At 45.9% G+C, this 20,509-nt stretch overlaps 2 protein-coding genes across 2 annotated transcripts; both read left to right on the forward strand.

The window, feature by feature from the left end:
- Positions 1–5,138: 5,138 nt before the first annotated feature.
- LOC102445860 (olfactory receptor 51G2-like) lies at positions 5,139–6,074 on the forward strand. Its single transcript, XM_075921934.2, has one exon. It carries the CDS (start codon positions 5,139–5,141, stop codon positions 6,072–6,074), a length of 936 nt encoding a protein of 311 aa, XP_075778049.2.
- Positions 6,075–19,103: 13,029 nt separating this feature from the next.
- On the forward strand, positions 19,104–20,039 carry LOC102445620 (olfactory receptor 51G2-like). The gene has a single exon (XM_006113144.3). It carries the CDS (start codon positions 19,104–19,106, stop codon positions 20,037–20,039), a length of 936 nt encoding a protein of 311 aa, XP_006113206.3.
- The last annotated feature ends 470 nt before the right edge of the window (positions 20,040–20,509 follow it).

The following is a 20,509-nucleotide window of genomic DNA, read 5'->3' on the forward strand; positions in this document are numbered from 1 at the left end:
CTGAGGCTCCCCGATGGCCATGTGGCCCCAAGGGAAGGTACAAACATGCTGCATAAAGGCAGTTGCCTCCCTATCTGAACACACACTGCCTGCTGCCCGTGCAACCTCTCCGATGACTCCTTGTGCTTCAGGGTGAAGACCTCTGGTGCCAGCGGCTCCCTTCTAGCAGGAACTGGGTACGTTGGCAGGTGTCACTGTCTGTAACATGCCAAGTGCAGGGCGAAGGCTGCAGGCTGTTTGCATTGGCAGCTGTTCTGTGCAGCGGCAGAGGACTCAGCTGGGCTGTCGGGGTTATTCAGGGACAGGGCTAGAGGGCTGGAAGCTCTAGGGAGCTTGAGGACCCCTTTCCACCAGCTGCCCATGCTCTGCAATGGGTTGTTCAAGCTACAGACGTGTGGCTTTCGAAAGACGCTCCGAGTGTTAAAACCCGGATGCCCCCTGTCAGGATTTCTCAGGGGGTCCCATTTCTAGATGCTCTGGGCCCAAACCTGTGGGGCTTGAGTGAGAGGAGACCCTCTTACCTCCCCGGAATATCAGAGACAATTCCCAAATTACCTCAGGTTTATTTGCTCCTTGAAATTTAACCAGCAAACGTATTTCCAGGGGTTTTACACTCTTGCGCGACGGTGAAGGCAGGCATTCCGAGCGGCATAGCTCTGTGGTAACAGGCCTGACAGGGCTTATTTCTCTGTCCTGACTGGCTGAGGGCTCCGGCATTTCTGCCCTTTAGATAGCCCTATACCTCTTGGGGGGTGGGGTATCAGAATCCCTGCCCTTCTCTAGTCTCTGAATGTCCGATGTCAGGCCTTGTGCCTGGCCGTTTCATGGGGTGGAATCTCACAATCCTCCCACGCCCAGACAGGGTGTTGGGCTAAGGCACACTCTGGGTCTGCCCGGCAGTGTTTGCCTTTCAAGGATGAGGGGGTTTGGCACCTGTGGTTCTTCCCTCTGGGCATCTGACTAGTGCTGAGATAAGAGACCCGCCAGTTTTCTGGAACCAAAATACTGTTTAATACGACTCTACAAATAAAGCATCATGTGGGTGAATAAAACAGGGGTTTTGGACAACAGTCTGCCCATGTCTCTGACCCCACTTTGATGGGCAACCAGGCAGGCTGAGGGTCTTCAGCCTTCCCCAGTGGTGTCTGTACCTGTCAGCCTGATGAGCTTCTCAGCAACAGCTGCCCCACCTCTGGGCAGACTCCCAGCACTGGCAGAACAAGTGGTGGAGTGTGGTTGGAGCAACAGGCTTTTCCCAGCTTGTAGCTCCGGTGTGCTCTCTGAAGCTCCTTGAGGTACTTGCTAAGCAATGGCTTTTCTTGAGCTGTGGCTTCCCTTCCTGCTTGTTTTCCAGCAGCCTGCTCTTCAGCTAAGGGGAGACAGATGCATTTCACACAATACAGCCATACCATCAGCATCCCAATGGTTTACCCAATATAGCTACCTGATAAATAGTGAAAGAATTGTGGCCTCTCAGCTCCATGTCTGTCACAATGCCCTTATCGGGTGCTACATATTTTATGAATTGAGGGCATAGCTGGCGAGAGAAAGAGAGAGAGATCAACTACTTTCATGTGTGAAATGACATTCCATCTCAGTGAATACTCAGGCATTTCACCTTAAAACTCATTTTCTGCAAACCCTCATTGTACCTCCATACCAGGTTCTTTTTTATTATGTCCTAGGCTGTGTCCAGACTCAGGGTTTTTTTCGAAAAAAGTAGCCTTTTTTCGAAAAAACTTCACCTGCGTCTAGACTGCAGCCGCGTTCTTTCAAAATTAAATCGAAAGAACGCGGCTTTTCTTTCGACGGCGGTAAGCCTCATTGCACGAGGAAGAACGCCTTCTTTCGAAAGTTCCTCTTTCGAAAGAAGGCGTTCTTGAATGTAAATAGGGCTTCTTCGAAAGAGAGCATCCAGACTCACTGGGTGCTTTCTTTCGAAAAAGCAAGCCGCTTTTTCGAAAGTTCCGCGTGCAGTCTAGATGCTCTCTTTCGAAAGAAGCTCTTTCGAAAGTATCTTTCGAAAGAGCCTCTTTCGAAAGAGGCTTGCAGTCTAGACATAGCCCTAGAGAGTGAGCGCTCAGGGAATTAATATTTTATATCGTAATCCCAAAGACTGTCATCACTCAGGATACAGTCTACAGAATGACAGAACAGAATCTGAGGAGAACCATATAGATATTAATCTCTAAGGTGCCACAGGACTACTCATTGTTTTGACTAGACTTTTGTTTGCTGACCAGGGACTGTTTGAGGATTGAGATGTTATGATTGTTTCAGGTTCTGATGAAATCCTGAGGACAGACACAACATATGAAAGTCACACTCGTACCAGAATATTAATCAGATCAGAGGGAAAAATGGCTTGATAAATGTCTATTAAAACACGGTTCTGTAAATGTTATCCCAAACTTTTCATTGTAACATACATATTATAACCCAAACATTCACGATGTGAATTTATATTAGAAGCCAGCAGCAGATGTGTTGAAACTTCTCCAGGAAGGAGCAGCAGTAACTTTACTGCTAAATGAGTATGTTTTAGAAAATATTTCAGGTGCACTCCAAATTCTGTTTGCAATGGGTATGTGCTAATAACTCTTTTTTCAGTGAACAGTTGTACGATACTGTCTGCTGGTTATACCGTAGAAACAGTTTCTAACACTTACATTCAGGATTGTGCAATCACTCTGAAATACCTATCTGACAAAGTGGGTCTTTGCCCACGAAAGCTTATGCTCCTACACTTCAGTTAGTCTATAAAGTGCCACAGGACTCCTCGCCGCTATCTCAGAGAGGTACCTGTGTTTGTCTGTATCTGCAAAATCAATGAGGAGTCCTGTGACACCTTAAGACTAAGGGTATGTCTACACTCTCAACCTAGTTCGGGCTAGGATGGCTAATGTAGGCACTCAAACTTGCACATGAAGCCCGGGATTTAAATATCCAGGGCTTCATTTGCTTGTTCCTGGGTGCCGCCATTTTTAAATGCCCCATAGTTTGAACTATCTGCCCACGGCTACACGCGGCACAGACGAGGTAGTTTGAATTAAAGCTCCTAATTCGAGCTACCATTATTCCTCCTACAAGGTTTATTTCTGCAAGGACGAATAACGGTAGTTCAAATTAGGAGCTTTAATTCGAACTACCTAGACCGTGCCGCGTGTAGCCATGGGCAGGTAGTTCGAACTACGGGGCATTTAAAAATGATGGCGCCCAGGAACATGCAAATGAAGCCCGGGATATTTAAATCCCAGGCTTCATTTGCAAGTTTGAATGCCTACATTAGCCACCCTAGTTCGAACTAGGATGGCAGTGTAGACATACCGTAACAGATTTATTTGGGAGCTTCAGGAGGTAGCCGAGTTAGTCTGTTACAGAAAAAAATACAGCAAGAAAATGATCTGGTAGCACTTTATAGACTAACAAAACATGTAGATGGGATCATGAGCTTTCGTGGGCATAAGTTTTTTCATTAAATGCATTGCAGTGGAAATTAGAGAGGCAGGGATGTCAATAGTTACTAATGTATCGAAATAATGGAGTTACTTATTGAGTTGAAGAACAGTGTTAATGAGGACAATTCAATCAGGGTGCATGTGGCTCACTCTCAGTAGCTGATTAGATAGATAGATAGATAGATAGATAGATAGATAGATAGATAGATAGATAGATAGATAGATACCTCTGTAATTTCGCACCCCAATACAACTGATGATCCGATGAAGTAGATTTTACCCACGAAAGCTGATGCCTAAATAATTCTGTTAGTCTTTAAGGTGTCACAGGACTCCTCACTGTTTTCAAAATACCTGTTCAAGTCTTTCCAAGAAATCTTGAAAGAATAGAACCCCTGTTCTGTCTTTCAGCAAAGAGCAGAGCTGAGGGGAAGGACAGGGGAGTGGAAGAATGATTGTATGTAATTTATTCCCATGACACATGTACATGGCTGAAGCAACTTGCACACTCAGATGGATATTAGCTAAAAATGAGTGTATGCATATTTACCCATTCATGATGCTATCCCCTCTCTAATCTAAGTGAAATAGTTTCCTTTTGTCAGTGTGTAGTTTGCCAAATAGCTATAAACCACAGATGGGGCACCTCAAGGCCAGGAGCCAGATTCGACTGACTGAGGCTCACATCTGCGCCCTAATGCAGGACTGGAGCACACAAAATCTACCAGCCTGGGCCCTACTAGGCTCTGGTGTGTGAGGGGAATGTGGGGACCGTTTGTGTCCTTCTCAGTCCGGGGCCACGTCAGTGAGGGTTTGGCTTCTCCAGACTGATTTTTCTGTGGGTCAGTGGCCCCCACCCAAAAAAAGGTTCCCCACCCTTGCTATAGACCTTTGCTTCCAGGGAGATTGCAGGTCCTAGGAGGATGAAGAGAAGCCAGTAGGATGATGTCTCTGGATTCAGTCCACATTATCCAAGCAAAACACTTCAACTTCTCTTGGAGGTAATCCTGAGGGTCACAGTCTATCACCAGACATGCTTGGTAAGGGAAAGTGAATAGAGTCTGGTTCTGATCCCATTTACACATGTAAATCTGGAGTGATGTAGGTGAAGTCAACATTTTTGAGATGAGAACCGAACCCTGAGTGTATCCCACGGTACAATGGGCCACACTCAGAAGCTTTGAAGGTCCATTGTAAGTAGTCTGTGGAACTCCCAGCAACAAGATGTCAGAAGGGCCAAGAGCTTAGCGGTAGTCAGAGAGAGACAGGTTGTTTAAATGGGTAACCAGAATATTCAATTTTAATATTGATTTTTAAAAAAAGTCTTGGAAAGGCTCCACAGCTTCCTGATTTACACCACAACATATGTCTAAATGGTGACCCTCAAAGAGAAATTTTCCCCAGGAGAAGGGCTGCTTTCATCTTCTTTAACAGCATTTTGTACTGGCCGCTGGATACTGGGCTAGATGGACTACAGGTCTGATCCAGTCAGGCCGTGCCTATCCTTTTGTTTGTGGTATAAATCGTAGACTGTGTTTCTGCTGATCTTCCTGGAGCTTTTGAACATCTCTCAACATGCACTAAAAACAGAATGATGTCTTCCTAAATTTCATCCAATAATCTATTCTTTTTCCTTTCAGGAAAGAAAGTTCAAGACTGCTCAGGCCTGCTCAATACATTATGACAGCCATCAATAACACACAGTTCAGCTCCACAGTGTTCCTCCTCACTGGGATAGCAGGGCACGAAGACATCCATATCTGGCTCTCTATTCCCTTCTGTTTAGTGTATGCTATCTCGATAGTAGGAAATTCAGTCATTCTCTTCATCATAAAAACAGATTCAAGCCTCCATGAGCCCATGTACATTTTCCTTTCCATGTTGGCCCTCACAGACCTTGGCTTATTAATAGCCACAATACCGACGTTCCTGGGCGTATTCTTATTTAACTCTAGGGAGATCAGCTTCAATGCCTGTTTGTCCCAGATGTTCTTCGTCCATTCGCTTTCCAAAATAGAATCCTCCGTGCTGATCTTGATGGCCATTGATCGCTTTATTGCAATCAGTAACCCTTTGAAATACACTTCCATCTTAACACTGTCAAGAATAGCTAAAATGGGACTGGTGGGAATGTTAAGAGGGCTGGCTGTAATATTACCACTCCCCATTCTTCTGACACGGTACCGATACTGTCAAACCAACACCCTCTCCCACTTCTACTGCCTGCACCAGGACGTCATGAAGTTGGCTTGTTCAGACATCACAGTCAACAGTGTCTATGGCTTGTGTGTTAAAGTCTTTACAGTAGGGTTGGACTCGTTTCTCATCTTCGTCTCCTATGTGATGATCCTCAAAACAGTGCTGGGCATTGCATCCCGCACAGAGTCCCTCAGGGCTCTGAACACCTGCGTCTCCCACCTCTGTGCCGTCACAGTCTTCTACATATCAGATATTGGCCTTGCGTTGATACACAGATTTGGGAGCAGCTCTTCTCACTTGCTTCAGATTATCTTGGGCTACATCTACCTGCTGGTGCCACCCTTGATTAATCCAATAGTGTACAGCGTGAAAAGTAAACACCTGCGTGGGAGAATAATCAAGGCATTTGTCAAGTGAGGGTCAGTTCATTGTCCATCCTCAGGGCTGGTGACATGGGACCAAAAAATCCCCCAAAACCAAAAAAAAAAAACCCCAACCAAAAACAAAAAAACAAAAAACCCAAGCAATGGCCGTGGCTACATATTCTGTCTTGTATTTTCTTCTCCTCCTTCTGCCCCATTTCTTCCCCTGTTGTGTTCCCTCCCTCTAGGACACCTGGCATTGGCCACTGTCGGCAGATAGGATACTGGGCTAGATGGACCTTTGGTCTGACCCACTATGGCTGGTATAATGTTCTTATGTTCCCCCAAGACCTCACCCTTCCTACTACCTTTTATCCTAGACTCTGCCACTCTGCGGTCTGGAAGCCAGGGCTAGGTCATGGTAAGTGCTGCCCAGAGAGCTAGAACCACTATGAAGACCCACAAGTCCTCCCCATTCCCTCCCCACTAGGATGTACAGCCCAAGGAATGTAGCGAATCTGGAGAGCTCCAAGGTCGCCTATGTCCGTAGGGCAGCACTTACCAAGTACCAACTTTGGCCTCCCTGGGAGGTTGAGGTTGGGGGAAAGTTGAGGAGCAGTGGCTAGGGTGTAGTGGGAAGAGAGGGGGATGTTCCCAGATGGGAGAGTGGGATGTTGTGAGATTCCCCTCAGGACAGGCAAGGATCTGGTATGGAGGGTAAAGAAACAATAAATACAATTTCACTCTGACAATCCCGATTCTTATTGGCCAGCATCTGTTTTTGTTGTGTGTCTATCAGCATTCCAAGGTGCAACTTGTTCCAGCTGCATCCTAGAATATGATCCATGCAATCCAATGATTCAGAGAGCCATCGAATTTAAGGCCAGAATGATCCATTAGATCGCATAGTCCAGAGGTTCTCCAACTGGGGGAGGTGCAGGGTGTATGTGGCCAGTGAGGTGGGCCTAAGAAGCTGTAGGGGAAAAAACCCCTTCCTGTTCACGTTTAGCCACAGAAATGAGTAACTAGCCAAGCTGATTCCTCCAGACAGATCTGGTCTCCAGACGGCACTGTGCCTTTGTCGCTAAGCGGTGCTGTGAATTCTGACTGATTTGTGTCACGGCTGCATTACAGTATAAAAAGTTGTTTCCATCTGAAAGTGAGTCCATTTGATATGGCGTGGTGTGCACATTTCATTGTGAGCAGGCACCAGGACCTCCATTTTGCTTTTGCTCTTATTACAGTGGGTCATTGTTTTATTTGTGCAACAGAAAAACAACAACCCTCAACAGATTCAAATGGGATGTGTCTAGACTGGCAAGTTTTTCCGCAAAATCATCTGCTTTTGTGCAAAAACTTGCCAGCTGTCTACACTGGCCGCTTGAATTTCCGCAAAAGCACTGACAATCTCATGTAAGATTGTCAGTGCTTTTGCGGAAATACTATGTTGCTCCCGTTCGGGCAAAAGTCTTTTTCCGAAAAACTTTTGCGCAAAAGGGCCAGTGTAGACAGCAGAGATTTGTTTTCCGCAAAAAAGCCCCGATCGCAAAAATGGCGATCGGGGCTTTTTTGCGGAAAAGCGCGTCTAGATTGGCCACGGATGCTTTTCCGCAAAAAGTGCTTTTGTGGAAAAGCATCCTGCCAATCTAGTCACGCTTTTCCGAAAATGCTTTTAACGGAAAACTTTTCCGCTAAAAGCATTTCCGGAAAATCATGCCAGTGTAGACCTAGCCATGATGTAATGGCCCCCCGCCTAAATCAGTTTGTGTCTTTGTGTGGTGGGCTGGGGATACACTTTTAGGCCATGTCTTCACTAAACGGACACTACCACGATTGATCTTCTGGAGTTCGATGTAGTGAGTCTAGTTGATTCACTAAATCAAACTCAGAGGGCACCCCCATTGGCGGCTGGTACTGCTGCTTCTGTGAGGAGTAAGGGACGCAAATGCTCTCATCTGACTCCCACTGCAAGGAAATGCAAAACAAGGTACATTGACTCCAGCTACATAATTAACGTAGCTGGGGTTGGGTATCTTGATTCTCCTTCCGTTTTAGTGTAGACCTGGGCTGAGGGACACAAAGAAGGAGGATTGCAATCATATAAATCTGAGAACCACTGATCTGGTCTGACCCCCTGTACATCACAGGAAGCAGAATTTCATCCCGTTATCCCGGTATTGAGCTCAATGACTTCTTTTTGACTAATGCACAACTTTTGTTCATCTCACAAGTCTCTTTCATAGAATCATAGAATCATAGAGCTGGAAGAGACTTCAGGAGGTCATCAAGTCTAGTTCTCTGCCCAAGGCAGGACCAATCCCAACTAAATCAACCCAGTCAGGGCTTTGTCAAGCCGAGACTTATAAACCTCTAGTGATGGAGATTCCACCACCTTTCAGGAATGCATCTCATCATGTTAGTTTGTAGATAGCAGGAGAATTCACCACCTCCCTTGGGAATTTATTCCAGTGATTAAGTGCCTTCGCTGTCAAAAACGTGTGCCTCATTTTCAAATGTTATCTGTGTGGTTTCCAAGTCAGCTCTCAGTCTTCCATTCTGTACATGGTGCAGGCTCATGCCTTGAAGTCTCCCAATGTCAGGCATGTTCTCAAGACCTTCAGTTATTTTTGTGGCTCTCCCGTTTTTCACTCTAGGCACCAGACCTGGATGCAGCGTTGTTCTCACCAATGCCTTCCACGAAAGTGAGATCCTCTCCCCTCGTTCAACTCACTACCCGTATGTATCCAGCAAAGGCTATGTTGGAAACAACAGAGGAGGAGAAAGCCCTGGTGGCATTAGTCAGACCCAAAGTGGCTGTGAGCCATGTCGTGATGTGGCTGTGAACAAGGCGCATGAGATCTTAGAATGTGCCAGGCACTGGCAAGATTTCCTCTGTCCAACTGTGCAAATTTATGATCAGTCACATTCCAGAAAGACTAATTCAGGCTGGAATGGGTGCAGAGAAGGAGTGCTAATATGGTCAGCCTAATGGAAGGCCTCAGCTTCAAGTAGACTGAAAGACTTTGTCTAGTTTAGCCTAGCCCTGGGAAGGCTGAAAGGGGTTGGCTTTCTCGATCAATACAGCAGGGGAGTAAACACGAGGGAGGAGAGTTCCTGAAGGTAAAGGCTGGAGTTGGCAGAAGAACAAATGGGGACACACTGGACAGCAGTAAACAGAGGCTGGCAAGGAGAAGGAGGTTTCTGACCATCTGTACAGAAAGGTTCTGGAAAAGCCACCCAATGGGGGGGAGGAGGGCACGAACATCACAACTCATTTTAAAATGGAGCTTGACAGGTTCATACTCTGGACAATAGGCCAGGGTCACCTGCCATAGCAGGCAACTGGGGCTCACTGACCCAGGAGGTCTCTTCTACGCCTATGTGCCTATGGGTTGCATTAGCCCATTTTGCATCCCACTAGGATCCCAAGTGGAGTTGCTTAGCTCTGGGCCCTGGCCAACATCCCTCAGTAGATCCAGGAGAAAGCAGGACTCAGTGTTGTCATCCGGCAAAGGAATTATTCTTGGGCCTCTGGTCACAAGGGTGTAATTCCCGGAGAGTCTGACAATCTCAGCCTGCTGAGCTGCCGGCTGCCCCCTTCCAGCCACTAGCCAAAGAGAGGAAGGAGGGTTCAGGGGTTAACATGCTGGCCTGGGACACAAAAGATCCGGCTTCAGTTTCAGGCTCTGCCATAGCTATCTCCTGTGACCTTGGGAAAACTCACTTTGTAATGCTTATAAGAAGCAGATGGGATCTTTCTAGGGGAAAAGGCAATATGCCATGTTTATTGAGAACACAAAATAAAAAGCATAAACAATGAGAAGTCCTGTGGCATCTTATAGACTAACAGATTTATTGGAGCCTATGCTTTCGTGGGCAAAGACCCACTTCGTCAGATGCCACATAACTTCTCGTTGTTTATGCAGATTCAGACACGGCTACTCCTCTGACAGTTGTCAAGATAAAAAGCATATGAATATTCTCTCTCTCTCTCTCTCTCTCTCTTTTTCACACACACACACGTCCTGCTGATGTTACAGTTATCAGTCTGTTGCTTGCATCAGCCTCGTGGCCAGTTAGGTTGTAAAATCTCAGAGAAGTACCCATGCTAGTCTGTAACTTAAAAAAAAAAGAGTAGTCCTCATTAACACCAGTCCTACAATTGACAGGTATTTTTGTCTCCCTCTCTCCCTTCTTTTTCTGTCATTTATTGTGAGGTTCTCCCTTTTTTCTCCACTCTCAACCGAGGAAGTGGGTTTTGCCCACAAAACCTTATGATATTATATATATTGTTCAATATGGCTATGTCTAGACTCCACCTCTCTGTCAACAGAGAGATGTAGATTAGGCACATCAAAATTGCTAATGAAGAGGAGATTTAAATACCCCGAGCTTCATTAACATAAATCTGGGCCGCCGCTTTTTTTCAACATGGTGTTTTGTCGAAAAAAAACAGCAGTCTGGACGTGGATCTGTGGAAAATAAACCCTTTTTTGACAAATCCTGTAAACCTCATGTTTTGAGGCATACAGGATCTGTCCAAAAATGGTTTATTTTCGACAGATCTGCATCTAGACTGCCCTCATCTGTCACCAAATGGGCACATTTGATAGTTCCTTTGCGCTCCCAACTCTCTGGCTTCAACTCTAACCATCCGCATGCCATGCCAGCCTTCAGACTGATCTCTTTTGAAACAAGCACTCACAGTCTTCACTCACACGAACTCAAATAGCATTGTTGCTTGGCACAAGTACGGATTACATAGTTGCTTTTGGTACAATGGATCTAGTGCAAAATATTCTAAGATGAAAATAACTATTACTATTACAAATTCTTCCATAATGCAAAACAAATTCTTATACTCTTACATTAAAGAACAAATCAATCCTAAGCATAGAAGGGTGACAATACTGAGTCACAAGGACTTTTCTGGTCTGTTCCTGCCTTAACATTAATAAGAAACACAAACAATCTGCTTCATGGATCTTTACCTACACCACTAGACCGTTCCTTTCTGCTAGTCAGAAAGACGGCTGACCAGGTACACTGAGACACATTACATTGCATAAGGTTACATTTTAGCTACATGCATGGCTGCAACTTAGTCCCTCTCTGCCACAGCAAACTGTGTTTTAATATAGCTCAATGTGAAGGGGTATGTCTAGGAACAAGGGATGCTGGTCGTCTTCATTGGATGGGGAACCCAGTTCTGGGAGGCAGTGATTCTTAAAAAGATTCACGGTCATAATGGGTAATCAGCTGGCCATGAGCACCCAAAATAACTAGTGCAACATGAGATGTAGAACTAGGGGAATCTTGAGGAGGAGCAGAGAGCTTGTTTTACCTCTGGCTATGTCTACACGACAAGTTTTCTCGGGAAAAAATATGCTAATGAGGGACTAATTTGCATGGGTCACAATCTCATTTGCATATTTTCTGCTGATTCATTTTTGTGCTGGAATGTTTGTGCAAATACAAGCCGTGTGGACATTTTCTTTTGGTGCAAAACCCCCTTTTTGCACAAGATCCTTATGCCCCCCAAAAGGAGGGAAACTGATCTTGCAGAAAAAGGGGTTTTTGAGCCAAAAGAAAATGTCCATGCTGCTTGTTTTTGCGCAAAAACCCCAGTGCAATAATGGATCAGCAGAATATATGTAAATGAGATCACAACTCATGCAAATGAGTCCCTCATTAGCATATTTTTTGCCGAGAAAACTTGTAGTGTAGACAGCATTTGTGTTTTTGGAGCTGATATGATCCCTGCTGGGATATTGCATCCGGTTCTGGGGTCCACAATTCAAGAGGGATGTTCATAAAGTGGAGGGGGTCAGACAAGAGCATCTGCCTAACTAAAATCATGCCAGATGGCAGATGTTTCTGGACCAGAGAGTTCTGGATGAGAGAGTGCTGGCTTCCTCTCAGAAATATACATTTCAATTGGGAAAAAAAGATCAGAGAAGGACCACAGAAATATTTACGGGTATGGAGCAGTTTCCACATGAAAAGAGATTTAAAAGATAGGGACTCTTCAGCTTGAAAAGGGATGAATATGGGAACATAAGAACAGCCATACTGGGTCAGACCAAAGGTCCATCTAGCCCAGAATCCTGTCTGCCAACAGTGGCCAGCACCATGTGCCCCAGAGGGGATGGACCGAAGACAATGATCAAGCGATTTGTCTCCTGCCATCCCTCTCCAGCCTCTGACGAACAGAGGCCAAGGACACCATTTTATCCCCTGGCTAATAGCCTTTTATGGACCTAACCTCCATGAAATTATCTAGCTTCTCTTTAAACTCTGTTATAGTCCTAGCCTTCACAGCCTCCTCTGGCAAGGAGTTCCGCAGGTTGACTATGCGCTGTGTGAAGAAGAACTGGGGAATGTGATAAAGGCCTATAAAATGAGTGGTGTGGTGCAAGTGAATTAGGAAGTGTGATTAAGCCCTTCACAAGAACCAGGGGCCACCCAGTGAAGTTAGTAGGCTGTAGGTTTAGAAAGAATAGAAGAAATTACTTGTTCATAAAACACAGAGCCAGCCTGCGAAACTCCTTGCCAAGGGGCCTTGTGAAGGCCTAAAGAATAACTGGCCCTACCCAGAATTAGGTAAGTTCATGGAGAACAGGTCCATCAATAGCTCTTAGCCAAGACAGTCAGCGATGTAGCTATGTGCTCTGAGTGTCTCTTAACTTCAGAGCCCCAGAAACTGTAAGCAGATGTGGGGGGTGGATAACTCAATACTTACACTCTGCTCCCTCTGAAGTCTCTGTATGGGCCCTATCAGCAGACAGGAAACTGGGCTAGATGGACTGTTGCCCTGACCGCATGAGGCAGCTATTATGTTCTTAAATTATGTCGACAAGCAGTGAGCTGGTGCATCATGGAGACAGCATGGCGCACCATAGCACATCTCAAGGGGGTGTTCAGGGGGGAACCTGATGGGAGGACTATTGCTGTCAACTAGGGGAATGGTCCTGTCACAGGAAGGACAGGGAGACCTTGTGTTGTGAAGACCTCGGCTGGAAAACAAAGAGTTTATTCCCCAACACACAAAAATTTTGATCCAAACCCTGAGTTTCCTTTTCATCCATCATTTGGGGAGAGTTTTCACAGAAAATGGATCATTTTTCTCTAGATGCTCAGCTGCCAGGATGCTGCCTGGCTGCACCGGCTTGGATACAGAAGAAGAACTAGAAGCTTTGCATCCCCTGTTACCTGACTTCCAGCCATTTGCCATTGGCTGTGACAGGGGTTAAAGCTGGTGCTCATGAAAACAGATAGCTAAAGTTCCCTGATGGCCAAGTGGCCCCAAGGGAAGGTACAAACATGCTGCATAAAAGCAGTTGCCACCCTGGCCTAGCAGACACTGACTGCTGCCCATGCAACCTCTCCGATGACTCCTTCTGCTTCACGGTGAAGACCTCTGGTGGCAGCAGCTCCCTTCTAGCAGGGATTGGGTACGTTGGCAGGTTTCACATGTGAAATGCAGGGCGAAGGCTGCAGGCTGTTTGCATTGGCAGCTGTTCTGTGCAGTGGCAGAGGACTCCCTCGGGCTGTGAGGGTGACTCAGGGATGCGGTTGGAAGGGAGGCAGCGTTAGGAAGCTTGGGAACCCCTCACCCTACAATTGCCCAAGCTCCACATTTGGCGGTTTAAGATGTACAGAATTCAGACTTTCAAAGTGAGCTCAGAGGTATAAAACTCTGATGCCTCCAGTCAAAGTTTCACAGAGGGTCCTATTTCTAGAGGTGCCATGTGCTCTGGGCTCCATCTGCCAGGGGCTGACCAAGGGGAGACCCCACAGAACACCGGTGACACATTCCCAAATTACTTTAGGTTTATTTGTTGCTGGAAATGTCATCGGCAAGAGCATTGTCGAGGTTTTATGCTCTGGCTTTACAACAAGAATTGGATATGGAATTCAGAGCTCTGTAACAGCTCTGATAGGGGGTATTTCTGGTTCCTGACTGGCTGGGAGCTTCATCATTTATGCCCTATAGAGACTTCTCAGAGTTACAGGGCTACCCGCATCTCTGACCCTCTCTGGTCCGTGAGTGTCCCATGTCAGGCCTCATAGCCTAGACTTTCATGGGGTGGAATCCATGATCCTCCCACCCTCAGATGGAGTCCTGTGCTACAGCGCACTGTGGGTTGACTGTGCTTGACCAGCAGGCCTGAGTGGGTTTGGTACCTGTGGTTCTTCCTTTTGGGAGGCTGTGACAAGTGGTGAGATGGGACCACCCAGCCGTCCTGAACCAAAGTACTGTGCAATCTGAACAGCAGGAAGAAAGCGTAAGATGGGAGAACAGGAGGGTTTTCAAATAACAGTCTGTCCACACCTCTGACCCCAGCCCCCCACTCTGACAGGGACCCAGGCAGGCCGAGGGCCTTCAGCCTTCCCCAGAGGTGTCTGATGAGCTTCTCAGCAACAGCTGCCCCACCTCTGGAAAAACTCCCAATGCTGGCCAAACAAGCTTGGTAATGTGACTGGATTCTGGAAATAGGCTCTTCCCAGCTTGTAGCACCATTGTGGTCTCTCAACCTCTCTGAAGTGCTGACTGAGTAACCGCTTTTCTTGAGCTGCTGCTTCCCTTCCTGTTTGTTTTCCAGCAGCCTGTTCCTACATTAAGCAGCACCATATTGGTTTCACCTAATACAGACATAACCAACACCCCAATATTATACACCCCATTATAGCTCAACTGCAAACATACCAAGAAGGGGATTTAGCATAGACATTGATTATGTCAGTCTCTCACAGTGCTGAAGCAATCCAAATGTCAAATCTCTATTTTGAGTCTCACTCTAACCCAAGATGTCGGCTCTGAAACAAGATTCCGGGAGAGGGAATGGGTTGGCATGTGTGTGCTCAATACAGGTGTGCAAATGATAGGCCAGATCTTTTTATTGTAATACAAATATTATGAGGCAAGATTTCCTGACATTCTTGATTGTGAAAAGCCAGCAGCAGCATTGCTGGAAATCTCTACAGTGGTAACTTTAGTGCATAATGGATTTTCCTTTAGAAAGTATTTCAGACGTACTCCATATACTCTTTGCAACGGGTTTATGCAATTTACCTTTGTTACATGAGTGCTTGTGTGATACTCTCTCCTGATAACTAAACAGACACTGTATCTAACACTATCAGGGTCTTTCAGGGTCGCTTCAATACCTGTGCAAGTTTTCCAAAAAGTCTGAGAGAACAGCATCGCGGGTCTGTGTTTCAGCAAAGAAGTGCATGAAATAGGACTGTAATAATGGTTATATGTAATTGACACCATCAGCTGTCACACTAGCATGACTGAGATCACTTCCACACTGACCTGGATGTTAATGCAAACTGAGCTTTTTGCCCCTATTTGGGATGCAGTTCTCACCCCCATTGAGCTGAAGTAACAGTGTTAACTTGTAATTTAACATATATGTACGGACCCTTGCATGGGGGGAGGATGTAGGCCCTACGAGGATGAAGAGAAGCCTACAGAATGATCAGCATTTCTGGATTCAGTCAATATAGGCCAGGCAAAGCACTTGAGTTTCTCTTGGAGGGAGGCTTGGGTGGTCAGAGTATAACCGGGAACATTTCGGGAGGGAAATTTAACAGAGCCCAGGTCTGATCTAATTTACACATGTAAATCTGGAGTGATACTATTGATGACAATTGTATTGAATTCAAAATGTAGTGCTCAGCATTTATCCGATGGGCTGTGAAGAGGCAGCGGCATGATTTGTACTTTTTGTATGTAGAAAATAAATATATAATGAGACAATGGAACTTATTTATAAATAGCTCCAGTGCAAAACGGTTAAATATAATGTCCGTTTCCACAGTGCACTTACCATGTGTTTACACATGTCATGATTCAATGGGCCACATCCAGGGCCAGAGAGGGTGTGTGTGGGAAGATCACACCTATAAAATCACACTGTGCTCAAGTAGGCTGCAGAACTTCCAGCAACAAGTTGTCCATGAGGCCCAGAGCTTAGCAGGATTCATAGAGGGACTGGATGCGACAGACCCAGACTGGCTGGCTGCAGTGGTCTGGTCGAGGGTAAGTACGCTGATCGCTGGATGAATAAATTCAGTTCCCTGAATGACCGGGGCAGAGGCTGCTCCAGAGCAATCAGAAATGAGCTAGAACCAATGAAGTCAGGCAGACACCACTGGAAACCTGGAGCCAGTTAAGAACCTGCTACAAGAGATTAGGAGAGACCCACTAATCAGAACACCTGCAGCCTATTGAGAACCGACTGGGATTTCAGACAGGGTGACACGCGAGGGGCTGGGAGTAAAGCGGAGCACTATGGAAGAGCTGGGAGTGCGAGTGTGGTCATGTGCCAGGAGCAAGTATGCTGGAATGGGCCATCTGGGGAAATGGCCCAGGCCAGGGCTATAGGAAAACTACCTGTTACCATTGCCATTAAGGTCCCTGGGCTGGAATCCAAAGTAGAGCTTGGGCCCGGGGTTCCCCCCAACCCTCCTCACGCCACAGACACACCCCACACGAGGGGAGACTGAGATTAAGGAGGGATCTCACCCCAAACGCATTGACTGGCCTACAACGAAGGTGGCTCAGGATGCTGTGACCCCTGCCTCCTGAAAGGAAGAGAGGCTACGTCGAGAGTCACAGTGAGCCTCTGAGGCAAGCCCTAACCACCTAGAAGTGCAGGATGCCTGAGACAAAACCGGAACTTTGCCCCAGTGGCTAACCAGAGAGCCCTGTTACTCTAGTGAAGACTGGACTATGCAGCTCTCTAAAGACTAACAAAATGGTTTATTAGATGATGAGTTTTCGTGGGCCAGACCCACTTCCTCAGATCAATTTGTGGAAGAAAATTGGCATGGCCATATATACCAAAGGGGTACAATAAAAAAAAATGTGAACACATATAAAAGTGACAAATCAGATTTTAGAACAAAGGGGAGGTGAGGGGGGTAGGTTAATGTCTGTGAGGTAATGATATTACGGGTGATAATTGGGGAAGCTATCTTTGTAATGGGTGAGATAATTAGCATCTTTGTTAAGGCCCATACATAAAGTGTCAAATTTAAGCATGAATGACAGTTCTGAGGCTTCTCTTCGAAGTCTGGAGTTAAAATATTTTTGAAGCAATATGCATGTTTTAAGGTCATCGAGAGAATGGCAAGTCTGGTTAAAATGGCAAGCAACAGTTTTCTCTCTGTGAAAGACTCTGATGTCTGTTTTATGTGCATTGATTCTTTGGCAAAATGTCTGAGAAGTTTGTCCAATATACATAGCAGACGGACACGTTAGGTACATGATGGCATAAATTATATTTCTGGATGAACAGGATATGTGTTCTTGATCTTGTAACTGGCATGGTTAGGTCCAATAATGGTGTCATCAGAGTAAATATGTGGACAAAGCTGGCACCGGCATTTGTTGCAAGGGAAAGTTCCAGGGTTGGTATTAGTGTGGTATGTCCTGTGGATGTTGGTAAGAATTATCCTGAGGTTAGGTGGTTGTCTATAGGAGACTATGAGTCTGTCTCCCAGAGCCTCTCGGAGGGTAGTATATTGTTCCAGTATAGGTTGTAGTTTATTGATAATGCGTTGGGCGGGTTTACGTTGGGGGCTATAGGTGATGACAAGTGGTGTTCTATTGTTGCTTTTCTTGGGTCTGTCTTGAAGTAGATGGTTTCTGGGTATTCGTCTGGCTCTTTCAATTTGTTTTTTTATTTCTCCCATGGGTAATTGAGGCTTATAAATGCTTAGTAGAGATCCTGAAGTTTCTGGTCTCTGTCAGCGGGATTAGAGCAGATGCGATTGTATCTAAGGGTTTGGCTATAGACGATGGATCGGAAGGTGTGTCCTGGATGGGAGCTGGAGGCATGTAGGTAACTGTAGGAGTCAGTGGGTTTTCTGTAAAGAGTGGTGTCTAATCTACCACTGGTGATTTGTACTGTGGTGTCCAGGAAATCGATCTCTCGTGTAGAATGGTCCAGACTGAGATTGATGGTGGGGTGTAGGTTGTTAAAGTCTCTGTGGAATGCATCCAGTGTTTCTTGGCCATGGGTCCAGATCATAAAGATGTCATCCATGTAGCATAAGTAGAGAAGGGCTAAAAGGGGATGAGATCTGAGGAAACGTTGTTCTAAGTCAGCCATAAAAATGTGAGCGTACTGTGGGGCCATGCGGATACCCATGGCTGTGCCAATGATCTGGAGGTATAAGTTGTCCCCAAATTGGAAATAATTGTGGGTGAGAACAAAGTTACATAGGTCTGCTACCAGATTGGCAGTAGTATCCTCTGGGATAGTGTTTCTAATTGCTTGTAATCCGTCTTCATGTGGGATGTTGGTGTAGAGAGCTTCTACATCCATGGTAGAAAGGATGGTGTTATCAGGGAGGTTATCGATGTTTTGTAGTTTTCTCAGGAAGTCAGTAGTATATCGGCTTTAGCTGGGAGTGTTGGTTGCATAGGGTTTGAGAAGAGAGTCTACATAGCTGGATAATCCAGTAGTGAGCACCTTTCCTCTGTTCTAAAATCTGATTTGTCAATTTCATATGTGTTCACTTTTTTTTGATTGTATCACTTTGGTATATATGGTCGTGCCAATTTTCTTCCAAAAATTGATCTGAGGAAGTGGGTCTGGCCCACGAAAGCTCATCATCTAATAAACCATCCTGTTAGTCTTTAAAGTGCTGCATAGTCCTGTCTTTTGTTTCAGCTAGACCAGACTAACACGGCTGCATCTCTATCACTATTCTAGTGAAGTCTGTTTTAAAAAACTTGTAGAAGATGTCTAATTAGTTGGCTTCGAGGGAGACATTGTGAGCAAGCCATCTCAGAGGTACCTAGGGTAGGGCCTCTTCTCCTGTCCTCTGCAGCATCTGGAAGTGCTCACTCGATAATGGACTAAGACTACAGGTCTGATTCAGTATGGCAGGGCCTCTCTTTCTCTTGGTGGTGTAAACAGAAGTCATTTTGTCTCATCTTCCTTAAGCTTCTCTAGATTTGCACTGAGAACAGAAAGAGGTCTTGCTAAATATCATTGAGTCGCTTGTTCATTTTTCTTTCAGGGAGGAAAGTTCACAACTAATCAGACCTCCCCAGTGCACGATGTCAGATGTCAATGACACCACCTTCACACACGCCGTGTTCCTTCTCACCGGGATACCCGGGCAGGAAGCCATGTATCTCTGGATTGCTGTCCTCTTCTGCACATTGTATGTTATTTCAATAGTAGGAAATTCAGTCATTCTGTTCATTATAAAAACAGATTCAGTCCTCCACGAGCCCATGTACATTTTCCTCTCCATGCTGGCTGTCATAGACCTTTGTTTGTCTATAGCCACCGGACCAACAATACTGGGCATGTTTATCTTTAACTCTAGGGAGATCAGCCTTGATACCTGTTTTGCCCAGCAGTTCTTCATCCACTTCCTTCATAATGTTGAATCCTCTGTGTTCCTCTTGATGGCCTTTGACCGCTTTGTTGCGATCAGTAACCCGCTCAGATACACATCCATCTTATCCCCATCTAAAATAAGCAAGATGGGGCTGGTGTGTGTGCTAAGAGGATTGATTGTAATGCTTCCACTCACCATTCTCCTGAAACGGTACCGATACTGTCGAGCCAATGTCCTCTCCCACTCCTACTGCCTGCACCAGGAAGTCATGAAGATGGCTTGTTCAGACATCAGTGTCAACGTTATCTATGGCCTGTTTACTAAAATCTTCACAATGGGGTTGGACTCACTGCTCATCTTCATGTCCTATGTGATGATCCTCAAAACAGTCCTGAGCATCGCGTCCCGCACGGAGACCCTCAGGGCCCTGAACACCTGCGTCTCCCACCTCTGTGCCGTCCTGCTCTTCTACATACCAGATTTTAGTTTGAGTGTGATATACAGATTTGGGAAGAGCTCTTCTCTGTTGCTTCCACTGGTCTTGAGTTTCATCTCCCTACTGGTCCCACCCCTGATGAACCCAATCGTGTACAGCGTGAAGTGCAAACAGCTTCGTGCGCGGATCATCAGGGTGTTCATCAAGTGAAAGGTCAGTTCCTCACAAGGCTCCAGTGCTGGTGACATGAGAGACAAAGAACTTCAGCCATGGACAAGGTCACTGCTTCCATCCTGGACCCTTACATTGGAGATGGGATAAGCTACTGATCTCCACTCTGCAGAGAGAGGTTCACTGGGGCTATGTCTAGACTGGCCAGTTTTTCCGGAAAATCAGCCTCTTTTCTGGAAAAACTTGCCAGCTGTCTACACTGGCTACTTGAATTTCCGCAAAAGCACTCACTTCCTACTGTAAGAAATCAGTGCTTTTTGCGGAAATACTATGCTGCTCCCATTCGGGCAAAAGTCCCTTTTGCGCAAAAGTTTTGCGCAAAAGGGCCAGTGTAGACAGCTGAGATTTGTTTTCCGCAAAAAAGCCCCGATCGCGAAAATGGCGATCGGGGCTTTTTTTTGCGGAAAAGCGCATCTAGATTGGCACGGACACCTTTCCTCAAAAAGTGG

This window comes from Pelodiscus sinensis, chromosome 1, assembly GCF_052426305.1.
Source record: "Pelodiscus sinensis isolate ZL-2025 chromosome 1, ASM5242630v1, whole genome shotgun sequence".
Taxonomy (NCBI): Eukaryota; Metazoa; Chordata; order Testudines; family Trionychidae; genus Pelodiscus; species Pelodiscus sinensis.